Source organism: Battus philenor, unplaced genomic scaffold, assembly GCF_028537555.1.
Source record: "Battus philenor isolate CCGP_79_NKW_IND1 unplaced genomic scaffold, ilBatPhil1.0.hap1 SCAF_20, whole genome shotgun sequence".
NCBI lineage: Eukaryota > Metazoa > Arthropoda > Insecta > Lepidoptera > Papilionidae > Battus > Battus philenor.
Genome location: NW_027181683.1, coordinates 5,181,332 through 5,194,680, shown reverse-complemented (window position 1 = coordinate 5,194,680; position 13,349 = coordinate 5,181,332). Strand labels below are relative to the sequence as shown.

General features: G+C 33.6%; 1 protein-coding gene across 1 annotated transcript in view; it reads left to right on the top strand.

The window, feature by feature from the left end:
- LOC137922851 (fatty acyl-CoA reductase 1) overlaps positions 1–13,349 on the top strand; it is a 29,519-nt gene that overhangs the window by 5,027 nt on the left and 11,143 nt on the right. Inside the window, exons 2-7 of the mRNA XM_068765942.1 lie at positions 638–782; positions 1,681–1,774; positions 9,961–10,127; positions 10,396–10,486; positions 11,314–11,459; positions 11,814–11,923. Of these exons, the coding sequence (XP_068622043.1) occupies positions 646–782; positions 1,681–1,774; positions 9,961–10,127; positions 10,396–10,486; positions 11,314–11,459; positions 11,814–11,923 (745 nt within the window). The 5' untranslated portion in view covers positions 638–645. The remainder of the gene's footprint in view (positions 1–637; positions 783–1,680; positions 1,775–9,960; positions 10,128–10,395; positions 10,487–11,313; positions 11,460–11,813; positions 11,924–13,349) is intronic.

Genomic DNA, 13,349 nt, shown 5'->3' with positions numbered 1-13,349 from the left:
ATTATGCAGTGTTGTCGTTATAGTCCATAGACACCTACTGCAAAGCATAGGCCTCTTCCAAAGATATATATATATCTACGGGGCGATATACCATAATCGCCACGCTTGGCAGGCGAGTTAGCAATCGCAGTGGTATTATGGTAAGCAGAGGACCCTGCTACCTATTCTTTGGAACCTTATTTGTGTAGGGGTAATTCCATATTATTAATGCTCAGTGTGAATTATAGTATAAGACTGTATGCCCGCAATCGAACCCGCGTCCTACGATCGCGAATCTCAGTCTTCTACTTATACATTAGTACAATCATACCTAAGTATAATATTTTATCTGTATGTATAGTACTTTTATATAACTTATTAACTTTTGCACAATATTTAGAAATCTACTTTAACTAATTATCTCTGCGCACCTTAGGTTAAATGGTAGAGAATGCCTACAGGCATTAACTCCGTGGTAACACAAATTGTAATAAAGTTAAATAAATAATTAAATAAGGTGATCATTATGGAACTTAATTTATTTATTTATTTTGTTGGATTGCGACAGGCCAATAACTTTTGAGAGTACGTTTTTTCATGGCAGCTTGTAATAAATAAAAAAAATCATTTAATTTTTAAATTATCGTTGAATTTGCAGCCTCCATCATGTCGTCAGAGGGCTTTACGGAGAACGAAGTGGACGCCATGCCGGATCGCATCGCTGAGACGTTCAGTGGCATGAACGTCTTTATCACTGGCGGCACCGGCTTCATGGGGAAAGTCCTCGTAGAGAAGCTGCTCAGGTAAGCTGACAGAATTTTCGATATAAACATAATTTTCATAAGTTTATACCATGTATAGGTGAATAGGTGATGGATTACAGCTCGTATTCTCTCTTAGAGAAGAGACAAATATGTTAACAGTTGTACATTATTAAGCTCTGCGCATAATTTCAGCTGTAGTACATCTACTGCTGGATATACGCCTCCCCCCTAGATTTTTAATAATACAAAGGATTATTGGAAACGGCCTGCATCCAGCGTCTTCCGATGACCTTTACAAGGTTATCTATAGACATTATAGGTGCACGTAACACGGTGCGCTTGCTAGTGTCTACTATAGAACCCTAAGAACACATCGACCATTTGTCCGGGGGGCAATGTAGCCTGCACTGCAACTTTGAGTTTCCAATCTATGACTATGTCAGTTACATTCGGTTATCTCGTAAAACAAATCTTGAGCATTATTTGCATTACATTAATGACTCTAAACTTGCCAATGCCAATTTCCAAGGCCGGATTATTTAATTATAGTAGCTTTTAAATAATCTATATTTATTTCGAATTAAATATGCAGTGGTAACTTCTTGTTTAAGGATCGCGACTTGCGATCGACTCCTAACAGGCGGACATTTTGAGTGATTGATATTGTACCGTCGCTTCTTTTCAGTTGAAATCAATCATTTTGACAAAAAGAAATTATTTTTTAACAAGGCGAGAAAAAATTATAGCACAGAAAATAACCGACATATTAAATTTTCTCAAAACTTACCAGTTACAAACATTACTATAAAGATATTACTGTAATCTGTTATTTTAAAAATACGAAAACTGTTTTTCTCTTCACCAAATAAAAATAAATTGTCTTAACTATATTATATATTCTGTATTAATATCTATGTAAAATATGAAATCATTTCAGAAAGTGTAGCGATATCGGAAAAATCATCCTGCTGGTGCGAGTGAAGAAAGGAAAGAACCCTAAACAACGGCTTGAGGAGATGCTAACGGACGAAGTAAGTACACGCACATGACTCTCCTTTATTCTACAAATAAATTAAAAAAAATTAGTTAAAGAACTACGAAGATCTAGAAGTTGCTTTATTTAAAAATAGAAGGACTATAGGAATTGAAGGCCCCACTAGCTTTACAGCACACTGTATAATTTCAGTGTACCATATATTGCGCGTACATTGTAAAAGATATATATATATATATATATATATATATATACATGTACACACATGTATATATATATATATATATATATATATATATGTGTTTGTATATATACAGAAGAATCAAACTCGTATAACCATTCTCTTTACATTTGTGTTTGCAATAGCTATTATTACAAAACGAATACCGGACGTACAGAAGTAATGAAATGCTAAAAAAGCTAATTATGTTGTAAGGAAAAGAAAAAAATTGACTATTGTTGTAGCCTATTATTTAGTCTTGTTGTTATTGAATCATTATTTTGTGCTAAAAACAAGATTATTGAAAAACAAATAAAAGAATTATAGAAAAATTATACAAAATATATGAACTAGTGAGAAGGTCAATCGACGAACGTCCAACTCGACAGGACAGCGTTCCGAAAACTACGTAATATCTTCTCAATAACCAATAATGCTCAGTGCTTGAAGATGAAAGTCTACGACCCAGGTGTGTTAGCAGTAATATAATGCACATCATCACAGACACGTTATCTCTCACTCTGTTCCTCATTAGCAAGCATGATCAATAGTGTAATATGTAGAAGATTATTTAGATTTCTCTAAGAGGTCGAACCACATATAAATATATTGGCTGATTGGCAAGTTGAATAAGCAGTAGGAAGGTCACGTAGCACCGCAGAATAGATATCTAGGAGCTACGTCTAGGAGACCACGGATTGGAGAACGCAGCCTTCCGCCCATAAACTGGACAGACGGCCTGGTTAAGGAAGTTGTATGTAATATGCAGACCGCTTTCAACCGGTCCTATTGAAAACTATAAGGGAGCCTTTGTCCAGCAGTGGATGTAGTGGGAGTAGTATGTGCTCAAAAATATCTTAATATAAAATTCTTACTTTGGCAGTATCATTGAAGGTATTAGTACAATTTAATATAAAAATTATGTCGCTATCAAAATGTTTTAACTTATACATTAATTCGTTGTGTGAATTACAAATTTTCCAAATTTTCGTCTGTTTTATATAATTTGTAATTGTCATCGAGACATGATGTTATTTCATAAGTAAAATGTTATATTATTACAAAATTATAAAAATTTTAAGATAATTTAATCATAATAGAATATTGATAGTATTAGGAATCATATCGCTTTAATAAAGATCCAATTTCCTGTATTAAAAAAAAAAACAGTGCGCTTGCTAGTGCGTGGTTACCTCTATAAAACCTTAAGGCACCAGCGGCCATCTGTTCTGGTGTGCGATCTGTCTGATGTGACCTACCTACTGCCACTTCCTCTTACTATTTACAGGGCTTCTTTCCTATTTTACGTCTACGAATCTTTTTAATCCTGATTCATTCTCGTAGAGAAAAACCCGATCATTGTCGTCTGCATTGCAACCTCGTACTCAAATTAACTTGTTTACTGCTGCCCTATTTATGTGATTACTACATGACTCAAATTTTGTTTTGCAATATAAAACAAGATTTAGAAACTAACGTCCGAGTAATTCCCTATTACTAAACTGGTGCAATATGACGTGCAAAGCGATGTGAAGACACGTGTACGCAATTGCGAGACGATTTATTCGAAACGTTTTTAATTGTGAATTGGAGCGTACCGCAATTGTAATACTTAGGTTTTTCATGGTATTATTTCTGAAAGAAATACTAAGGCAAAAAATTCTGCTGTCCTTTTTTAGCTTTCCATTTTCTTCAGCATTTTTAATTATACCAGTATAAGTATTGGTAATTTTACGAGTAAAAACTTTAAGAAGCTGATTGTATAGCACATTTGTCAGCAAAAATCTTTACAGCTTTTGCATCTATGTAAAACCATCATGTATAAAGTGATTATCCTGAAATTAAGATTATCATTCTTTTCAATACATTTTTATTTAATATCCGTTAATAACTTCTGGCTAAAGTCGGTAGAGATAGATCGTAAGATCATTCATTTTAATATAGAGTAAGCAGAATTTTGATAACTCTTACCTTACTATATATTAGCATTACGTTATTTCTCAAACCATTGATTTTTGGATCAGGTGTACCATACATTGATAGATGTATGGTATCATCCTATCATTCATATATTTACTAAAATAGATTAAGACATTTGAAATTGAACCGATAAAAATTGTTACCTTTAATTTTCGATAACTTTTGAGATTAACCTAAACGGCAAGCCGTTTGCAGTTAATCCCAATATCTAAAAGGCAAAAGGTATCTTTTTATTTAGGACTTTTAATTTACGTCAACATTGTAAAAGCGCTTAAATTTTTGTGAAATGGAACAAACGTTCCAACTCATGACTGCAGAGTTCAATGACTTTCAGTTTCGCAACGACAAATATCTTTGTATATACTTAGTATGGCCATCAATGCTGATGTAATAAAAATATTACTTTTGAATTTGTAATCTGTCATTTTTACATGATTGTTTATTGTGTTTTCTAATTTTCACGCCAAAATATTGTAAAAAATTTTTTGTTATCAAAATGGAATGGGGTGATAAAGAGAACCGAATAACTGTGCTTGCGTTACATAAAGCAAGTATGGCTAAATAGAATTGTTCAAAATCTTCTTACGCTTGGTATAAGTAAAAAATTTGTGTGCTGGGCTATAAATGGGTACAGTGGGACGTCCTCTGTTTGGAACAGAAAAATGTTTGGCAGTCCATAAAGTATACGCACAAAAAAGGCGATCAGTATAGTTGGGTAAAGAATTCGAAGAAATCCTGCCCGAAAGCAAATGATTTTATCTTGAATGATGATTAAGATAACATCTACACCCTTGTCGCAATATTTACAGACGACTTAGTACTTGCAGCTTATAAGAAACGCACTGGTAATTTCTTGACAGACAATTATAAAAAGAAAAAGCTGGTAAAATCAAAACAATTACTTAAGCGGTAAGCAAAGGGAGGTCACAGAAAAGTTTTGTTTACGGATGAAAAATTTTTTACAGTTGAGTTATAGCTCTAAAGAAGCATCCCAATTAGTCAACAGCGTACAACGTGCGTATTATCCGATTTTAGTGATTGTTTTGGTAAGGTGTTACCTATGAAGGAGTGACTGATCCTTTTTTTTAAATATATCAAAATGTCGGCACGTGTGCATCAAAACACCATTCTTGAGAAGGTAGTTAAGTCTGTACCTACTTAGTTGACAACACTATGTCCAATAACCAAAAGTGATCCTTTCATCAAAACTCAGCGCCGGTTCCTAAAACTGGATCCACCCAATCTTGGTTTGAAACGAACGTCTGGACTTCATCAGAGCTGAAGGCTGACCGTGATCTAGTCTTGATCTTAATCCATTGGATTATGTTTTATGGTTTGTTTTAGAGAGTAAGGCTTGCTTTAAACACCATGATAATTTAGATTCTCTAAAACAATCCCTACTATAGATAATGAAATTTTGCCCATAAAAAGAAAGCGTGCTGTTATTGATAACAGGCGTTGACATTTATAGGACTGTATTGCAGCGAATGGAAACCACTTCAAATAAGCTTTATATATGTTTAATTGTTTTATATTAATGTAAACTATCACATAGTAATAATAATAAATGATACGTACAACAAAAACAGATGTTCTTTTGTTACAATGTTTAAGGTAAAACTAAGTTATTTAAGATAAGGCTATGTTAAGTATTTGTGGTGAAACAAAACAACGCCTGTCCTTACTATTTGCTAACATTTAAATGTTCCTTTCTCTATTAAGGTTTATACTGCATTCTCTCTTTGTTGGTAACATTATTAAAATATTATTATTGCCTGTGCTTTTATAGATCTACTATATCTGATGATGTGAAAATATTTTATGTTTCTGAAAGGAAAAATGTGATATGTGATTTCATTCTTATGATAATCATTATCTTTTCAGCCGTAGGACGACCACAGCTGGACATAGACTATCTTCATAGATTTCCAATAATACCAGCACCCTGCGTCTTTCAATAACTTTGTTAACGTCATCTAATGACCTTCACAAGGTCATTGTATATATGGCTGATAGACAAGTAGTAGATGGTAAGCAGGCCCCCTAAAGTTAATCAAAAAATCTGTGACAAGTTTTTCGTTCATTATTTCTAATGAAATGAAAGTATGCCCTCTGTAATATTCTTTATATTACTTCAACTACAAATCATCACTCATCTATTTTTTTTTTCACTGACATTATTCCATCAGTTTATCAATCACAGATTCCAAACCTTCGCTTTGAAAGGGCAGGTTCAATTTATAGGGTTTAAAAATATAGATACTGTATAAATGAAAAGATAAAAATAAAAATATTCAATTTATGTATTGAATTTTAATATTAACAATTGAATACGCTTATTTTACTTCTGTAGGTAATACTTTATAATTTAATATAATGGTGATAACGTTAATTTTTTAGACGCTGGTTAGTATTAACTAACTTCGCAACACCGATCACTATTAACTGATCGATGTTGCAAAAATGAAAAGGAAACTCGGGTACATTTATGGATAGCCACGAATAATAGTTTAAAAAGCCGAATGTAGGCCTTGAGCCACTCGTTGGTCTCCTCTGCTATATACATACAGATGTATAAATAGCGATTATTGGTTTTGCAAAAAAATCTAAATACTGACTTTGTACTCGTCATTTTGAGTCTTTTAGACGTCCAACTTATGTACTGTAAATTAGTATAAACATTTACGGAATTATGAATGACCCCTGTCAATCTGCAATTCTTGAAACTATTTGGTAACTCGTACATTATTTGATTTTTTTAATTATGTTAAGTAAATATATTATAATCTCTGCTTTTACATAATAGTTAAGAAGCCAGTCTCAAAAACGAATAAATAATCCGTCTACATGTTTCCTCGCCTGATTACATTTCGTCTTATTTTATCTGAATCAATTTTGTTTCATTGACCGGTTTTCGTTTTGAAGTAGTAGATAAAAAGTGGGTTTAACTTCTTGTTGTAATACAACTTTCGCTATTTCTAATAAACTACATAGACCTTGAAGCTTATTTCTCCATTTTAACTGTAAGACCCCCTAGGCCTTCCCATAACACTGCTTTATTTTTTTAAATGGCACCTGTTCTCTCATTCCCCTATCCTATTATTGGGACAGAGATATAAATCTTAATATTTTTTTCTCTCTCATTCTTTACAATTTCTCTGTCTTCTCTCTTTCATCCTTCACAATTTATATCATTCCCAGAGCATTTATTTACATAACAATCACGCAGCGCCACCCATTCCTCGACACATTTCTTGAAATTTTAATTAGTTTCCAGTTGACTATTTTCATTTTTCTTTCCCTTAATTTTTCCATTTTTATTATTCATACGAGTACATTTTCTTCTCAAAATATACAATAAGATAAGTTGCAAGCGATCTACACACAGCCTTTTCTGACGACCTTTATTGGGCTATGTGGACACCTTGTTTGTGTACGTTTTACGCTGCGCCTGTTGTTCCTTGGTCTCCATTTCAGAAACTTAACACTTCAGCAGGCATCTATTCTGTGCGCTATATAGCCGGCCCGGTACCATATCAACTTGCTAATCCTCTGGACTATATCGGTTGCGTTTGTTCATCTACGAACGTTCTCTTTTCTAAATCTATCTCTTACAGAAATCTCGAGCACAACCTTTTCCATGGCTCGTTAAGCAACTGTGTGCTTGCCTTGAGGCCATAAGTGAGAGGCCATGTTTCTGTACCATAGGTGAAGTTTATTTATGACTTTGGCTAAAACATATGTAAATCTATTAAGTGTTCGAATTTTGATAAATGAAAAGATTAAATACACAGATAATGATTAAAAATACATTGATTCAAATTTAATGTATACGCTTACTCACTAATGTATGCGTCGCAATAAGAAATGTTTGCAATGCGAAACTACATATGTCGCAAGGCAAAGTGCAGTTAGGCAATGTCTTGTTTTGTGTACCGTACTCGCATATAACGAAATATATGACGTACAGGTGGGACTGCAGGTTTGTTAATATGACAGCTGTGTGATACGATTTAGCAATGTGTGCTATCTTTTAGTCCGCATACGTTAATAATGCAAACAGTTATAAGTTACACCGCAAGGTAAAGGTGTAATCACTGAACTTTGACGATTAAGTTTAATAGAATTATTAATGCTTTATCTGTCCATAATGAAGTCATTTTATTATATTTTATTCCCATATAATGTATTATGAAATAAATTTTATTCGACGAGTTCTATGACGTGGTTAAGGTATTTATTCTTTTATTACGTAATAGTAGCATTTCTTCAACTTAAAATTGCGAAATATTTTTTTCGTTAGTCATATTAAGCGTTACGTATGCACAGTGACTTAACATTTTTTTAGAGCCAACACGTTCGTATTGCAAAAATTAAGAGTTTGCCATAGCACGGATGTGAAGGAATTTCAACGCCATTAGTACTAGCCGCTACTAGCCTTTTATTTTTCTAGCGGATTTCTATAAAAATAAAAGCCTTATTTTATTTCTTCCTTTAAAAAATTATTACTTTTTTAAATAACATGTATCGTTCACGCTTCGTATTGTTGCTACCACTACACTTTTTGCAATAAATTATTCTTTTAGGCTCGAAATCAAATTAGAACGTCGATTTGAGTTCAGAGCCGAGCGATGTGGTCGCTACTATAGCGTTCGCGTTTCGTATATTATGTGTACATGTAAACATACGCCAATAATTAATAACAGATACGTGCCTGGCTGGTAACGCACCTCCACACGCTAAACTCCTGTAGACGCATGTATATCCTTATGTCATCCACTGGTCACTGTGATCTTGAATTTTTCTTTAGCCATTGTTAGTTCAATTATTTCCAAAGAAGTTAACTCGGCAGACAATAATGATTTAATTGATAGATGATACATAGACGACATACGTAAGTATAAAGAGAAACAAATAGGCTGAGTATAATAAAAAATATATGGGAACGAATTGTGATTCATTAGAAAACATGTGATAAGCGATATAGTTTTAAGAAAATAAAAAGTAAGAAGAATATAAACGAAATTTAAAATGTATAAAGCAAAGAAATGAACTAAATGAACAAAATGTGCGATCTGTAGTTATTCGTTGAGGGAATCGGACGTGAATGAGGCGAGGTATTTAAGGAATAAAAAGAATGATATGGAATGCAAGAATATGTGACGAATAAAAAAGGAATGAATAGATGACATAAAATAAAAGGAAGAAGAGTATGACTGACAGACTGTAACTGTTATCCTAGTGTGCCCAGGACAGGGGAAGCAGAAGAGGCCTCCAATAGCAGGGGCAATGAAAAAATTGATTCTTTGCAATTTCAAGCCGAATGAATTATAACAATCAGATGATTTTTTGTAAATGTACCAAATTAAATATCTATGAATTACTTCGTCTGCAGAGCAGAGAAATCTTTAAGGTTGACTTTGACTTGTCAAGCATAAAATATTTTATCTGTCTCTTAATATTCAAGTAATATTGTATATTTATTCATTTGTATACATCCGGCATATGTTCGAATTTTCGCCTTAGTATTTTTATAATAATACATAAATTATAATTTATGTACATATGCATTAATATTTACATGATTTAATCAATTAAAATGTTAAAAAATTTTGTTGCTGTGTTCCGTTCTCAACTGGATATAGTCCACTCACACAGATTTTAAATAGGATCGGATAGTAGTGGTCTGCACCAAATGTTTTTCGACGACCTTTATAAAGTCTACCCGCTTTATTAGTTAATGTCCAGAAGCAGAATTGCTGCGGCCAATCAATTTGCCAATCCCCTAAGCTACGTCGGTCATTTTTATTTATGTAATTTTCTCATTCCTGAAACGATCTCATAGAAAAATCCTAAATATAGGTTTCTTTATGACTCGATGGGCCACTAGGAATTTGCCAAAGGGTCGTAGACCCTCGTCTGAAGGTATTGAGGAATATTAAAGTATTAAGTAGTTTTATGCATGAACGAATTTACTATTTTTTTTAATTTATTTGATGTTAATGATAAAAATCTTTTCACAGTTGTTCGCAAAGGTTCGTGATCTTCGTGGTGGTGTAGAGCCTCTCCTCGCCAAGTTGCACATTGTAACGGGTGACGTCAGCGAACCTGACCTAGCTCTAAGCGAGGCTGATAGATTTATGATAACCCAGGAAGTGAATTTCATCATTCATGCTGCAGCAACGATTAGGTAAATAAAATCGTGATTTCAATTGCAAGAAACGATAGTCTTATTATATGTAAATTATATCAGCAACAATTATTACGATGCTTTATTATTATTTATTTACATAAACCACCCCATAACGCATCTGGAATTATAATAATTATACTTTTAAGTGTGACTGTAGCAAATAAAAGAATATAATAAGAATCGTAACATAAACATAAAGCTACGACACACGTACCTTTTTTCTATTTTGTGATGGTAACTAATTTTACAAAAAATCTGTTTCTAGGTTCGACGAAGAATTAAAGAAAGCGGTATTACTTAACGTTCGAGGAACAAAACTGGTTTTGGAATTAGCAAAAGAATGTAAGAATTTGAAGGTAAACACAATTTAATTATTTATATATCAAAGAGCCAAGGTAGTTCAGCGGTGGAGGACTGGGACTTTCGGCCGTAGATCGTGGATTTGATTCCAGGGATACAATTTTATTACTCACAGACTATACATTAATTATATAGGATTGACTTTGCTTACCAACAAGCATACAGAGGTTGGGCATCAGCGTTCTCTGCGTACCATAATACCACACTGCGATCGCCAACCCGTCTGCCAATCGTTGCGATTATGGTATATTCCCACATAGTTATCTTTTGGAGAAGCCTATACCTTGCAGTGAGTGTTTATCAGCCGATAAGACGATAATTTAAACTAATGACAAATTATATGTTTGCCAAATTTTGAGTCTTGCTTGTCTGTTTAACATCCACATTAGAACATAATATTTATTCTAGATGGTTAGTATCGTATCATATTCACCGCTGCGTAAATGCACGCAAAGGAAATACTTACCTAGATAAGTATTGTAAATTCCATTAGTTTCTTATACGCAATATGTGGTTATATGTTTGAAGACACATAAAGTTTAACACCTATCCAGAGTTATCAGTCATTTCATCTTTTATGAAAATCGTGTCTGTCTTGACACGCCGTGATGAGAATTGTTGTTGAGCTGTCTGCCCGTTAGTGACTTGATTTGATGATACACAGTACAGCCATACATCCACAAATACTTTAAATATTACTTCCTAACACTTTCAGTAGCCGCAATAAACACGGTAATATCTGTGCACATTATTGTTATATATTAAGTTAATTGATAAATGTATTTTTTGTAAATCTGTAGTAATAAAAATGTTTTTTTGACAGCTTTTCTTTCACGTTTCAACGGCATACTGTCATCTACATGAAAAACTTCTGGAAGAGAAACCTTATTCTCCGCCGGCCGACCCCCACAAAATTATAAAAATCGCTGAGTGGATGGACGATGAGTCAATAGCCTTATTAACTCCAAAGTAAGAACAACAAAAAAGAATATTGTTATTAGAAATTTAACGGTTTAAGTTTTCTAATACGTTATTTTTTTGACAAAAATATAATATAAATAAACATTGATTAAACAGTGACTTCGTGTTATACATACCTGATATAAATAAGTACGAATACATATAGTTTATTAATGTGGCTTGTTTTTACATTGTACTTAAAACAGGCTTAATGCTATTATTGCTATTTATACAAGACAATAATATTTTCTAAGCTCTGTGTAAAGTATATCTGGGACAGAAAGATTTATTTTTCGTTAAAAAATATTAATGCAATAGTTTCTTGGCGTAATCAACCTTAAAGTCCTATTTTTTCATTTCCAGGTTACTCAGTAAGCTGCCTAACTCGTACGCTTTTACTAAAGCACTAGGAGAAGCTCTTGCAGTCGAGGCTATGGAGCATATACCCATCATCATATTACGTCCCTCTATTGGTAAATGAAAATATTTTTTATACGACATGTTATCATTATATAAGGAAATTAAAGTTTTTTTTTTCATTAAATACTATTATATATCATACACAATAATATATAACACTCAGTAATACATAATAGGCATATTTATTAAAATGCGATACAAAACCGTCTCTAAAGTAATTTTGAAATTCGAAAGTAGATAATACAGAATGTATATACATCATCTGTATATACAGACAAAATCGTAACAATGCGAATCCAAAATTTTAAATTAGAACATTCGGGATGTATATACAAATGAAACCATAACAGTGTAGTTTCTAAAGTCGAAACTAGAGGATATATCATGTAACAATACGCACAACGTAATTTCAATATATAAAATAAAAAGATATAGAACTTACACACAGAACCATCGCAATGTGATTTCCGAATTTAAAAATAGAAGATTCAAGTGGTATAAATGAAAATAATTTTAGAAATATGTTAAACTCCTCTTAGTATTTTTAATACATAAGACGTACGTTAACTAATACGGCTAAGTACTGCTTTAACGTATTCATACGTAGGTCGACGCAATATTAGGAAATTCGGATGCTTATGTAGTGATCTCACTAACACTAGTCACTTTATTTAAATTGTTATTTGTCAAAATTTTTATTTACATTTATTTTAATAAAAAAGATTTTATTTACATAACCTAAACACCTAAATTAATTTAAATTATATCTACTTGTAATTGTTTATATGTATTCAATAAATAAATATTCTAGGGTCAAACTGACATTGTACGCAACATTTATTTTAGCAGTCTAGCTGCGACATTTGCTTGCCGGCCGGCTATGTAGGTCACGGCCCGCCGCGCCCGCGCAACCCCCGCTCACGCAGTGCAGCGGCTGCGCCGGCGCGGAATCCAGTCCCGGTACGATTTTGACGCGGAGCGCATGTCAGTTTGCCCCTCAACTTTCTCGCACAAATACGTTGGTTTTAGTATAAGTTTTCCCATTCTGCCCTCGCACCTTCTATTATTCAAAAAAGCTTGCTAAGTACTCACCCACGCATGCTTTAGTGGTGACCACCTTTGGAACAAAATGGCGAATGAGAAGAACAAGAACAAAGGATCGGATGAACCAGTGCTGAATCGCGTCGCGGTAAAGGTACCGCCGTTCTACGCGGCAAAGCCAAAACTGTGGTTTGCGACGTTGGAGAGCCAGTTTGTTTTAGCCAATATAACGTCCGATGCAACAAAGTATCATCATGCAGTCTCACAGCTGGAACCGCAGTATGCGGAAATCGTCGAAGATATTGTTGAGGGCCCGGCCGCGACGAACAAATACGAAACCCTGAAAAATGAACTAATCAAGCGGTTGTCTGCGTCTCGGGAGCGACAGGTACAGCAATTGCTTCACCATGAAGAGCTAGGTGACAGCAAGCCATCACA